Raw genomic sequence first — 12652 nt, forward strand, 5'->3', positions numbered from 1 at the left:
GAATGGGTCTGAGCTGCACCTAGGCCATGTGACCTATGAATGTGAAGTCACTGGCCTAGGAAAGCTGTGAGAAGAGCTTACAGGAGCAATGGTGCCTGCGGGGGTAAATTATCAGTTAAAAAGTGTTGGAAAACTTATTTAAGAGGTACCATATAGCTGTTGTTCAGACCGAAAACAAAAATAAGGGAAAAGGTAAATGGCCAGCTACCAGAAAGATGACCGGCTCCCCTAACCATGCATTACAAGAGCACCTCTGAGCGCGAAACACAGTTCCATTTCTGGCATCTAAGAACAGGGTCTACAAAGGGAACAGGCTCACTAAAACTGGACAGTTATAGGATGTTGATACTCATGATAAGTTATTAACATCCAATCAGTGAGGGTCCAACGATCTGCACACCCTACTGCTCTGCTGTTTCCTGCAGCCTCATCACGGGAACTAACACTGTGAATGGACAAGAAAGCACAGCTCCGTTCAGTGTAGTGGCCGTGCCGGGTAACTGGAGCTCAGCTCCCATTCACTTCAATGGTAAAAGAGCTGCTCTAACATAGCACGACCACTAAACTGAAGAGCTGTGCTTCTTGTTCCATTCACAGTGCTCATTCCAGTGACAGAGGCTGCAAGAAGCAGAGATCACTAGGGGTGCAGAGTGTCAGACTCTCATCGACCGATATTTTTGTCCTATCCTGAGGAAACCCCTTTAGTTATTGGAAAAATGTCACTTGATCTCGGTCATAATTTCTGATGCAAAGTACAATTAGCATGGTTTTGTATAAACCAGTGTTTCTCGACTCCAATCCTAGTGTCCCCTCAACAAGACATGATTTCAGGTATAGCATAGAGAGAACACCCATAATAGTTCCTGACAATAACTATATCAAATGTGAGATACTAAATAATTGAACAATCCTGAAAGTATCACCTGCTGTGGGTAAAATGCATGAATTCCTCAATCCTTTCTTGTGTCAAGCGTTTGTGCTGGTGGTGGTGGCTTAAAGCTGTAGGGAATGTTTTTGTGGAACACTTTTGCCAATTAATACTAAGTCTCCCATAAATGCTACAAACAAACTGAGTATTGAAGCTAACCCCATGCATGTCTAAATGGTTACAGTCTATGCAACATGTCATAAGTCATGTAATCTCCAGCTGGCTACATAGGCAAAAAAATAAATTTTGTCTACTCTCACCTCATCTCAATTCAGCATAACTTCTATAAGATGTGATGGAGAACCATGCCACAAATGAGTAATCATTGAATTCATGTCATTCATGTCATTAAAGTTTTTTTCTCCAGAAACAGCACCATGTCTGTCCATAGATCATGTTTAGTATTGCAACTCATCCCCATTCACCTAAATAGAGCTGAGCAGCAGCATTTCGTTTTGATAAATGAGATCCATAGACTCTACTAGTTGGGTCTTTATATGTGTCTATGGCATGTTCGAATATGAATTTTGGGTAGATTGTCCTTTAAGGCATGGTTTCTATTTGAAAGTATATAAATAGAAAATGTATATATGTATATATTAATATTATCCATATAGTTATACTAGATTCTGTACATTGATAGTAGAATCTTTCATTAGGCAGAGTTTTTGGTTTCTTATTATCCTTTAGTGATTTGTGTAAGAATTGCCTTGCTGAGAAGAAATTAAGACTAATGAATGAGGGTAATAAATGTGTATTGGGCAATAAAGTTCTTTAAAGTTAAATTAAAAGAAGAATCACAGACTACAATTCAGCACTAATTAGCTCACAGATAATCAAGGTACCACCATAGGTTACTGTTTGGTTTAGTCAACAGAAATGTTGTAAAGGCATTAAAGGTGTCACCCGAGATAATTAAAAATCTTGGACAAGCCGTAAAATGTCTTAAAATGAACATAAAGCAAAAACAAGTTATACTAACCCCTTTCTCTAGTGCCATTCTCTGTGGCGGTGGTCCAGTTCTCCTACAGCTGTTTGTTTACAAACTGCAGTGGTGACAAGCTGGGATGCCGAATCATTCTGATGCCTAAATTTCCCCATATGCCTTCAATAGCTGTCAGCTGGGTGAGCTACAGTATCTGTAAGCAGCACTCTCAGGAGTTACCCAACCAAGTGTGAATAACTTTAAGTCAATATCAATGTTACGGCAAAGCCTTTTTTAGGCAAGCTTCTGGTCTCTGGCATTGGTCTAGGCCATTAGCCCATTAATTTACATTTGGGGTTGGGGGGTTAATTCTGGTGTTCAAAGGCGTGTGTGTGTGTGTGTGTATATATATATGTATATATATATATACATATATATACATATATATGTATAAATATATATATATAATTTTCTTTATATATGTATATACAGTATATATATCTATATATATATATCTATCTATATATATATATATATATATATATATAGTGAGGATATATATTTGAACACCCTGCAGATATTTTTTTACATCACAGAAACCTGACATTTTAACAGGGGTATGTAGGAGTATTTGAACACTTATTTGAAAATTGCAGGGTGTTCAAATACTTCTGTTCCTCACTGTATATACAGTGGATATAAAAAGTCTATATACCCCTGTTAAAATGTCAGGTTTCTGTGATGTAAAAAATTAGACAAAGATAAATAATTTCAGAACATTTTCCACCTTTAATGTGACCTATAAACTGTACAACTCAGTTGAAAAACAAACTGAAATCTTTTAGGTAGAGGGAAGAAAAAGTATAAATATAAAATAATATGGTTGCATAAGTGTGCACACCCTTAAACTAATACTTTGTTGAAGCACCTTTTGATTTTATTACAGCACTCAGTCTTTTTGGGTATGAGTCTATCAGCATGGCACATTTTGACTTGGCAAGATTTGCCCACTCTTCTTTGCAAAAACACTCCAAATCTGTCAGATTGCGAGGTCATCTCCTGTGCAGCCCTCTTCAGATCACCCCACAGATTTTCAATCAGATTCAGGTCTGGGCTCTGGCTGCGCCATTCCAAAACTTTAATCTTCTTGTGAAGCCATGCCTTTGTTGATTTGGATGTATGCTTTGGGTCGTTCTCATGCTGAAAGATAAAGTTCCTCTTCATGTTCAGCTTTCTAGCAGAAGCCTGAAGGTTTTGTGCCAATATTGACTGGTATTTGGAACTGTTCATAATTCCCTCTAGCTTAACCAAGGTCCCAGGTCCAGCTGAAGAAAAACAGCCCCAAAGCATGATGCTGCCACCACCATGCTTCACTGTGGGTATGGTGTTCTTTTGGTGAGGTGCAGTGTTGTTTTTGCACCAAACATATCTTTTGGAATTATGGCCAAAAAGTTCAACCTTGGTTTCATCAGACCATAACATCTTTTTCCATGCTTTTGGGAGACTAGATGTGTTTTTGCAAAATGTAGCCTGGCTTGGATGTTTTTCTTCGTAAAAAAAGGCTTTCGTCTTGCCACTCTACCCCATAGCCCAGACATATGAAGAATACGGGAGATTGTTGTCACATGTACCACACAGCCAGTACTTGCCAGATATTCCTGCAGCTCCTTTAATGTTGCTGTAGGCCTCTTAGTAGCCTCCCAGACCAGTTGTCTTCTCGTCTTTTCATGAATTTTAGAGGGAAGTCCAGTTCTTGGTAATGTCACTGTTGTGCCATATTTTCTCCACTTGATGATGACTGTCTTAACTGTGTTCCATGTTATATCTAACGCCTTAGAAATTTTTTTGTACCCTTCTCCTGACTGATACCTTTTAACAATGAGATCCCTCTTATGCTTTGGAAGCTCTCTGTGGACCATGGCTTTTGCTGTGGGATGCGACCAAGAAAATTTCAAAGACCAACTAGAGCAGCTGAACTTTATTTGGGGTTAATCAGAGGCACTTTAAATGATGGCAGGTGTATGCTGACTCCTATTTAACAGGATTTTGAATGTGATTGCTTAATTCTGAACACAGCTACATCCCCAGTTATAATAGGATGTGCACACTTATGCAACCACATTATTTTAGTTTTTTTTTGTTTTCTTCCCTCCACCTAAAAGATTTCAGTTTGTTTTTCAATTGAGTGGTACAGTTTATAGGTCACATTAAAGGTGAAAAAAGTTCTGAAATGATTTATCTTTGTCTAATTTTTTTACAGCACAGAAACCTGACATTTTAATAGGGGTGTGTAGACTTTTTATATCCACTGTATATATATATATATATATATATATATATATATATACAGCATATATACTATTTATCTGTTATGAACAGACAGGGCCTCAATCAAAACTTGAAAAGATGACAGAAGGATGACATACTGTTTAAGAGTAAACAATCTAGAAATCCCCTATACTTGTGTGTATACAATTACTTTGACAACCTATGCATCTCCATAGTATCCGGCAACAACCCTGTTTTGTCTTATCCTGCAATTATGTGTTACTTTACTTCACTTCCTCTGTCTCTTCTTCTTAAAGCCAATAGGAATGATGGTAACTGAAAGGAAATAAAACACGACTGCCACACCAAACTACGCACAGGGTTTGTTTGTAGTCTGTAACCATGGAAACATGGTCTGCAAAAAAGGGTTAGACACAAAACGCTGAATATTTTATGAAGACTTTTTCATAAGTTTCTTCATTTTTCTTCTATAAGCAATTACAGAAATGATTACAAAAGTGCCCCTATCCTTTAAGAACATGTTCAAAGTGGTGTTTTCTCATTTAAAGGGGTTGTCCGGGATTGGAGACATTGGTCCAGTATTACTACACTGCCTTACACATTACAAACATGCATGTACTACCTTTTACACATATTTCTCAAGCCCCATTATCATCCAGTAAATTCTTGGCCGGAAGTGACTGTTTTCTTGTTCTCAGTGACGTACTAGGTCACTTGCAGGCGAGCAAAGCTTCCTCTTCGGCTGCTCAGTGATATCACTGGCAGCCTAAGTAATTATGCAGAGTGGATGGAGGGGCGGTAACTAGGCAGGCCGACATCACGCTAATCCCCTCCCCTCCAGTGACGTCACCGGGCATGGATTTTTATAATGAATGGAGGCAGATCACTATGCTAGTTAGCATACAAAACTCCTCCCATGTAATGTGCATGAGGCATGAATCTGTATGAGGGGGGCGGGTGCAGGGATGCAATGTTAGAATGTAAAAACCAGGAGATGCCGTACTGTGCTGGGACCCACAGTGCAGTGCGGCAGGAAGTGATCGCACAGATAAACAGATATGTAAATAATTTGTTGGGGACTGTAGGAGCCATGGCGCAGTATAAAAGCTACCTAAAAACATCTGGGGAACATAGACTCAGCTAGTAACGGTGAGTAAGCTGTTTTAAAAAAAAATAAGTTTGATCCCGGACAACCCCTTTAAGAGTAAAAGGAACAAAACAGCTATAAACTCAGTTTCAACTAAGTGACAACTGAAGAAATAAAATCAATACATCATTATAGAATTGGCAAAAGTGTGCAGCTGTGATGTGATAAATGACTGGAAAAGAGCCAGCGAAAATAAAGTTGACCACTTCAATGAAAAGTTCAAGCAATAATACCAATTTCACTTTGTATCAGTAGGACAAATGTGTCTTTCCAATGTATATTTCCAACACATCTAGCATGACATTAAACTGCATTCATAGATTACTAAAATGAAGTCCATACATGGAGGAGTGCTTAGAACTTGCTTACTTGTACATGCCATTGTATGAGGATCAGATTCTCTCCTATAATAGCGCTCTTCACAGACACAAGATGTTGATGCTTCCTCATGGGCATAGCTGTGAGGTGGACACTTATTGCATGTGTGACTCTGAGGGGAAGACTTGAAAAATCCTGGACGACATGCTACAAAACAAGACATAACATACGTGTTACTACAACACATTTTACTGGATCTTGTTACTGGCTGAAAAAAGGACAACTTGGTGTACAACCAAGGACACATATACCATATATCCAGCATCTGTAAATGTTTTGAGACCTGTGTAGTACAAAGTAACTGCACCGCAGAATGGCAAATAAGACATACATTTTTTTACAGTTATACACCCCAAAGAAGGCTGTAGAACAATGTAACTGTACCGCAGAAAGACATACTTTTTTTTTACACTTATACACCCCAAAAAAAGCTGTAGTACAATGTAACTGCACCGAAGAACGGCAAATATTACGTACTTTTTAGACTAATAAAACACCCTAAAAAAAGTGTGTAGTACAATGTGACTGCACCGCAGAATGGCAAATAAGACCTCCTTTTTTTACACTAATACTCCCCAAAAGAAACTGGAGAACAATTTAAGTGCCCTGCAGAACGGTTAATATGACATATTTATATTTCCTATAAATACACCCTACAACACAGCACTTGCACCCCAATAACAAACAAGGTTTGCTGGAATTACAGAGGTATTATCTAGTGCAAACCTAAAAGCAGCAGTATAATAGCAATTTGGATCCCCAATAAGTGCAGCGAGGTGTAATAGTAATTGCTCCTATTATCCAGGCTGTACACTCTCCTATTGCACCCTGTTCTCCTTTTATAGCGGGGATGATGCCTCCCGATCCTTTCCTTATCCTTATCCCCTTGAATTTTCTTTCCCTGCACTTACAAATCATTTTTTTTTTTTTTAGCACAATGAAGTATTTCCTATCATTGTCCCTAGAGCCTACTGACATCTCTCCTTGCAAGTACACTGGAAAAATGGCTGAATCCAAGATGGCTGAGGGAATTTATAGGGCTGTGACATCACAGGGGTTGGCTGGCTGCTGATTGGCTGCATCCATGGCATTGTGGGTGATCCCTTGTTCCCAGAGTTCTTTGCTATTTTTGGAAAAAATGTGATTTGTAGCCACAAAGAGTGAGGAAATTCGGATTTGGTTCGAATCGATTTTTTCCTGAAATTCGGATAGAATTCCACTTCATGAACTTCGATTCGCTCATCTCTACTCACCACGTCTCTTTACAGAAATTGGTAAGGGCAGCATAAAAAGACCACTTGCGATTAAAAAAGTTGCAGTGGCATTTAAAAAGTCACAAATTGCTATTTTTTTTTACCTCTTACGGCCACAGGGCATACAGGTACACCCTGATGTTCGAGTCCTTAAGGACACAGGACATACATGTACGCCCTGTGTATTTCCGGGGTGCTTGCTGAAATCCTTGCGGTTTGCAGCATTTCCTGGTAATTCGGGTCTGATGACCCAGAATAAGAGGGTGATCGGTGGTGTAATATACACCACCAATCACCCTCCGTAGATCCTGTGAGGTGGCGGTGACGCCACCTCTCAGGATCGCCTGTGATTGGCTGGACGGACAGGTGGATGGAGCGCCAATCTCCCCGCCCACAGACTTCTGTGTGAGCAAGGAGAGAGGAGCCTTGTGTCGGTCCCTCTGCCTCCCATGCGATCCTCCACCATCCGTGGCCCCTGAGCCACCATAAAGTGCCATCTGGCACATCAAAATTTAGGGAGAGCTTTAGGTTAGGCAGGGAGAGTGAAAAAAAAAGTTTTTTTTTGTGTGCAGCACCCGGATGTGATGGTGTGTGGGGTCCACAGCACCCCAGGGGTGCTGCAGCTTGCCCCCTTCCCCCCCCCCACACACTTTTTATTTTTTTTGTAGGTGCGCTGACTGTGGCCGACACTCTTAGCCATAAAAGAGCGTCCGGCCACTGTTTAGCGCATCACCCACCCCACCGCAGGGTATAAGTAAAAACACACCACCCCCCCCACACACACACACACACTAAATAAAGTTTTACACAAACACACACACTCCTCTTTAGTGTGAGAAGATAAAAAAATCTGATTTAGAAATTTTCATGAAAAATTGGAAATTTGCTGCTCAAATTTGAAGTCTTCTAACTTCTTCAAAAAGTAAAAACATGTCAACTTTATGATGCCAACATAAAGTAGACATATTGAATATGCGAATTGATATATAATTTATTTGGCATGTCCATTTTTCTTACAAGCAGAGAGTTTCAAAGTTAGAAAAATGCTAAATATTAAAATTTTTCATAAATTTTGGATTTTTTCACAAAGAAATGAGGTAAGTATCAGCGAAAATTTACCACTAACATAAAGTAGAATATATCATGAAAAAACAATCTCGGAATCAGTATGATAGGTAAAAGCATCCCAGAGTTATTAATGCATAAAGTGACACTGGTCAGATTTGCAAAAAATGGCCTGGTCCTTAAGGTGAAAATGATCCCGGTCCTTAAGCGGTTAATGCCAAAAATAGGCATAGGGGGGAATATAAAATTCCCTAACAGTTGTTGGCAGTAACTTTCGTGACTGTGAGGAAGAACTGATCACTGTCAGTAATTTTACATTACAGCACTGTTTTTGATTACATTTAGCATGCATGTCAGAACAATAACTTTATATGAAGATAGAGTTCTCCAATATATTTGTGAAAATTGGCACTAATGATGCGCATATTTTTTGGTGCAATACATGCAACTTCACATTTTATCAGGTCTTTTTTTTCAAAGATGAAAGACAAAGACACTAATCTTTATCACAGCACAGTAATTCCTATCACACTAACTAACACCCTGCACTGGAACCTATCAGCTACACTATATCACTATCTAAACTACACTGACTATCTCCCACTAACTATCTGTATTATATATATATGAGCTAACTAACTAATGTAAAGGATCCAGATGACTCAGCAAAGCACAGAGCACAGCAATTACACTGCTCTCTCTCTTTCCTATATAGAAAGGCTGCTAGGGATGTTGCTAAGCTCAGACGAAGAAATTGCAGACTTCTCATTGGCCCACAAGCAAGAAGCAGTGAGGGTACTGATGAAAAAAATCTAGAATATTCGTGATTACGAAGATATAGTACTATATTCTAAATCTTCGCAAATTCTTGAAGTGCTGATATTTGAAATAAGAATTTGCGATTAGAATATTTGCGATCAACACTACTTTATCGATCATCCAGATACAATGAAGGGAAGCATACAACAAGCTGGCCATACACATGAAATAAAATTTGCCCATAATGGCCGTTCGCGGTGGCCGACGGCAGACTCATTTGTCGAAAATGTTAAAAAAGTTCGGCTGTTATCGGCCAACACTGCCTGTTTATGGCATGGTTGGCCGATTACACGCCATTGTGCTCAATGACCAGGGAGGCGTTTTTTTTTTTTTTAAAACTAACTGGTCGGTCAGTTTAGTCTGGCATGCTGCTGGTGTTTTTGATCATATGAACAATCCCAGATCTACATGTATATTTTATGATTATTAAAGGAGTTTTCCAGAGACATTTTTTTTAAATGTGGTGGAAAAAATAACAAAGAATCATTATTTGATGACACCGATCCCCCACCAATGCTTCTCCAGTCCCCACTACGCTGCACTTTGTGTTCTAACTCAACATGCTGAAAACATTAGGAAAGGTCTGCTCAGTGATTGGTTTGGTGGGCCTTTCCAGAGCAGAAATAGCAGAGCAGTGGTGGTAGAACAATGGGTAGTCTCTGTGTAGGTTCTTTGTGGATCCACTCCTGCTCCAGTCCCCACTACGCTGCACTTTCTGTTCTAACTCAACATGCTGGAAACATTAGAAAAGGTCTGCTCATTGATTGCTTTGGTGGACCTTTTCAGAGCAGGAATAGGAGAGCAGTGGTGGTAGATCAATGGGTAGTCTCTGTGTAGGTTTTTTGTGGATCCAATCCTTCTCCAGTCCCCACTACGCTGCACTTTCTGTTCTAACTCAACATGCTGGAAACATTAGGAAAGGTCTGCTCAGTGATTTTTTTGGTGGGCCTTTTCAGAGCAGGAATAACAATGAGGTAGTCTCTGTACAGGCTCTTTGTAATTTTTAACATTTTCTGGCCCCCTTTTTCCTCGTTAATCAAATGTTCTATGCTTATATCCAGTTCACACACAGGGTGTATTCACATTTCTGTATTATAGATCTATATTTATTCAGTATTTGGCATTGAAAGATTTTTTTTTTATATACTTTTATTTTTTATGTGCATAAAAGTTAATAGGTTGAATTTGAAAAAGCACGTTCCAAATTAGTATAGTACATATCTGCCTATTTGTTCAGCAACATTACAAAAACAGCAAAAAAAAATAGAAATTTAACCTTTAACACAAAAAATAAGCAAATACTGATGAAAGACAGGCAGATTCTAGCAAAATGGATAAAAAATTTTTTTTTTAACTCATTTCTGCGCATTCAGATTTTTTATACACAAGTGTGAAGGAGACCAAACTCAGCATCTACAGCTATTTACTATGGAGGCACCTTTCATCTCTTGTTTAAACTTAAGATTTGTTTCCTACTATGGACCACTGTTCTTTGGCTTTGTGTGCTCTTAGCCAAGGGGTAGATGCAAAATATGTTTAACAGTCCTTTACTTTACTGACAGTCCTCCTTCTATTCAGATTATGAAGGCAGTGGTGCTAAAGATTACTGCAAGAAAGCAATCAGTAGCTTTATGAGTTGAAACAAGAGCACAAAAGAGACTTCTTGCAGAGACGATTCTGGTAGTTTAATAAAGTACTGTAGGGCAGGAACCATGGTAAGAATATTGATGGGGCATAGAATGTGCATCTTCAACTCGAGATAAGGAATATCAATACTGCAGCTAACAAGCAGCTTTGTCTTCATGACCTCTGCATCTAACATACCAAAAGATACATATTATATACATGCCTTCTACCGATGAACCAGTTATCCTCAAAAGTGTCCTGCATATTCTATCAAACTACAATATTAATAATGGGAAAGCCTGCAGCCGCACTGGCGACTATTATTTCCCATAGGCCTTTTGTAGGAAAACCTGTGAAAAGTATGAAATAGCTGACAGCTATCTCAATGTACGTTGTGAACCAGACATGCCCTCTATTCAATACGTTTCCTCCAGCTGTAATTTATATGTATGATAGCTTTGACAGATTTCAGCTAAGACCTCCACCTTGTGATTTCTTTTGTTCTAGACCAGACAAAGCTCTCATTGTGATCTGAATAAGATCCTCGCTCATCTTCCAATTAAGTTTTCTACTTTAATCCAGATGGCCTCTCCGATGCACGCTGTATCTGTATATGTAATTGGACTAATTAAGTGCACAAGAAGACTAATTCATGATCGCTGTATGGTGTAATTACACACACCCCAGATTAGAGGAGGGTTCATCACACTATTTGAACATGGTCGGTGTAGGTTGATGGGATTTACAAAGAAATAGGAGACTGAAAAGACCTATTTGAGAAAGTTCATGTACAGTACTAGAAGCGCAAAGAGTTCACTTTACATATACATTGTGCTATTCTGAACAATTGAGGGTGGATTACAGTTATTAATACATCTCACAGAATGGAAACAGGATTTCCTAAATATATGTTGACATAGGAAATGTAACTGCAAGATAAACAGTTTAAAGTGAAGAACTTAAAGACTATGTACATCTTCAGAGGCAATTTTTGTTTATGATTGCATTTTAATAATTTTTGGCTAAAAATCATACTTTCAATTGGCCTTTATTAAAAATATTGAGCCACTCTGTCACAAAGGGTTAACAGTTTTTTCTAATTGTGTGACTGGTACTTTCACTGTCACTTTGTGCCGGTCATCTAATAACCCTTATCTCTAAACTACTAAGAGGTCATATACACTCATTTAACCACATTCTTATCAGTAAGAGAAGAACTGAGCTATAATGAGTGTTTATGTCAGAGAGCAAAGATAAGGAGTCCGTCAGCTCCTGGTCTGACAGAAAAGGCAGAAAATCCACAGGCCGCTGGTACAGCATCTCAGCTATGTAAAGAAAAAAGGGCTCCATATTTTTTTATAAAGTCTAATTGAAAAAAGGATTTTAGCTCAAAATAAGTATAATGCAATAATAATTAAAAAAAACTATTTTCCCCAAAGGTGTACATAGCCTTTAAAATTACATTTCATAATTTTTTTTTCTAGCCTTTGGCTAGTCATTGTGGCTGTCGTATTTATTTATTTTTTGCAAAAAAATGTAGTCCCCCTTGAGTCTCTTTACAGATTACAATCTGAGAACAACAATATCAAAAAAATTTTAACAAACTTTTTAATGAAACAGAGCCCTTACTAGTTGGAGTGATGTGATAATAATGCAAAAAGCTAGAAAAAGAGTGCAGTTTCAGACTGCAAGGGTTTGTTTGGAAACATGGAGAAACATTGTTCCGCACAGACAATGCATGCACAAAATGGTAAGAGATTTGAATCAGCTTTTTTTTTTCAGATGCATTGTAGGAAAAAAATGCACACACAATCTTTTTGATTTTTGCTTCCAATTTAACAAAAGTGTAGACTACTGAGCCATTTCAATGTTATTATTAGAGATGAGCAAATCGATTTTAAACAAATTGTATTTGACCCAAATTTTGTAAAAATTGAGATTTGATTCTGCCAAATATCAGAGAGAGAAAAAAATTATGAAATTGTATTTTTTTAAAGTGTGAAACAAGAGAGGAAAAATTTGAGGTGGAAGAGACCACAGAGTGTTCTGCACAAATTTTCAGGCAAATTGATGGACTTTCGATTCAGGCAGAAATCCATTCAAACCGAGTCAAATTGGTCAACCAACCCGACCAAATTGAACCCAAACTGAACTTTCCGTTATTCGCTCAATTATTTATTATCCATTGCATTCATTTTTAATCTGAGACATAACTCTTCCTA

At 38.3% G+C, this 12652-nt stretch overlaps 1 protein-coding gene across 1 annotated transcript in view; it reads right to left on the reverse strand.

Moving 5' to 3' along the window:
- EPHA5 (EPH receptor A5) overlaps positions 1 to 12652 on the reverse strand; it is a 475337-nt gene that overhangs the window by 180337 nt on the left and 282348 nt on the right. The window contains exon 4 of the mRNA XM_040418046.1: positions 5659 to 5814. Coding sequence (XP_040273980.1) covers positions 5659 to 5814 — 156 coding nt within the window. The remainder of the gene's footprint in view (positions 1 to 5658; positions 5815 to 12652) is intronic.

This window comes from Bufo bufo, chromosome 2, assembly GCF_905171765.1.
Source record: "Bufo bufo chromosome 2, aBufBuf1.1, whole genome shotgun sequence".
Classification (NCBI taxonomy): Eukaryota; Metazoa; Chordata; class Amphibia; order Anura; family Bufonidae; genus Bufo; species Bufo bufo.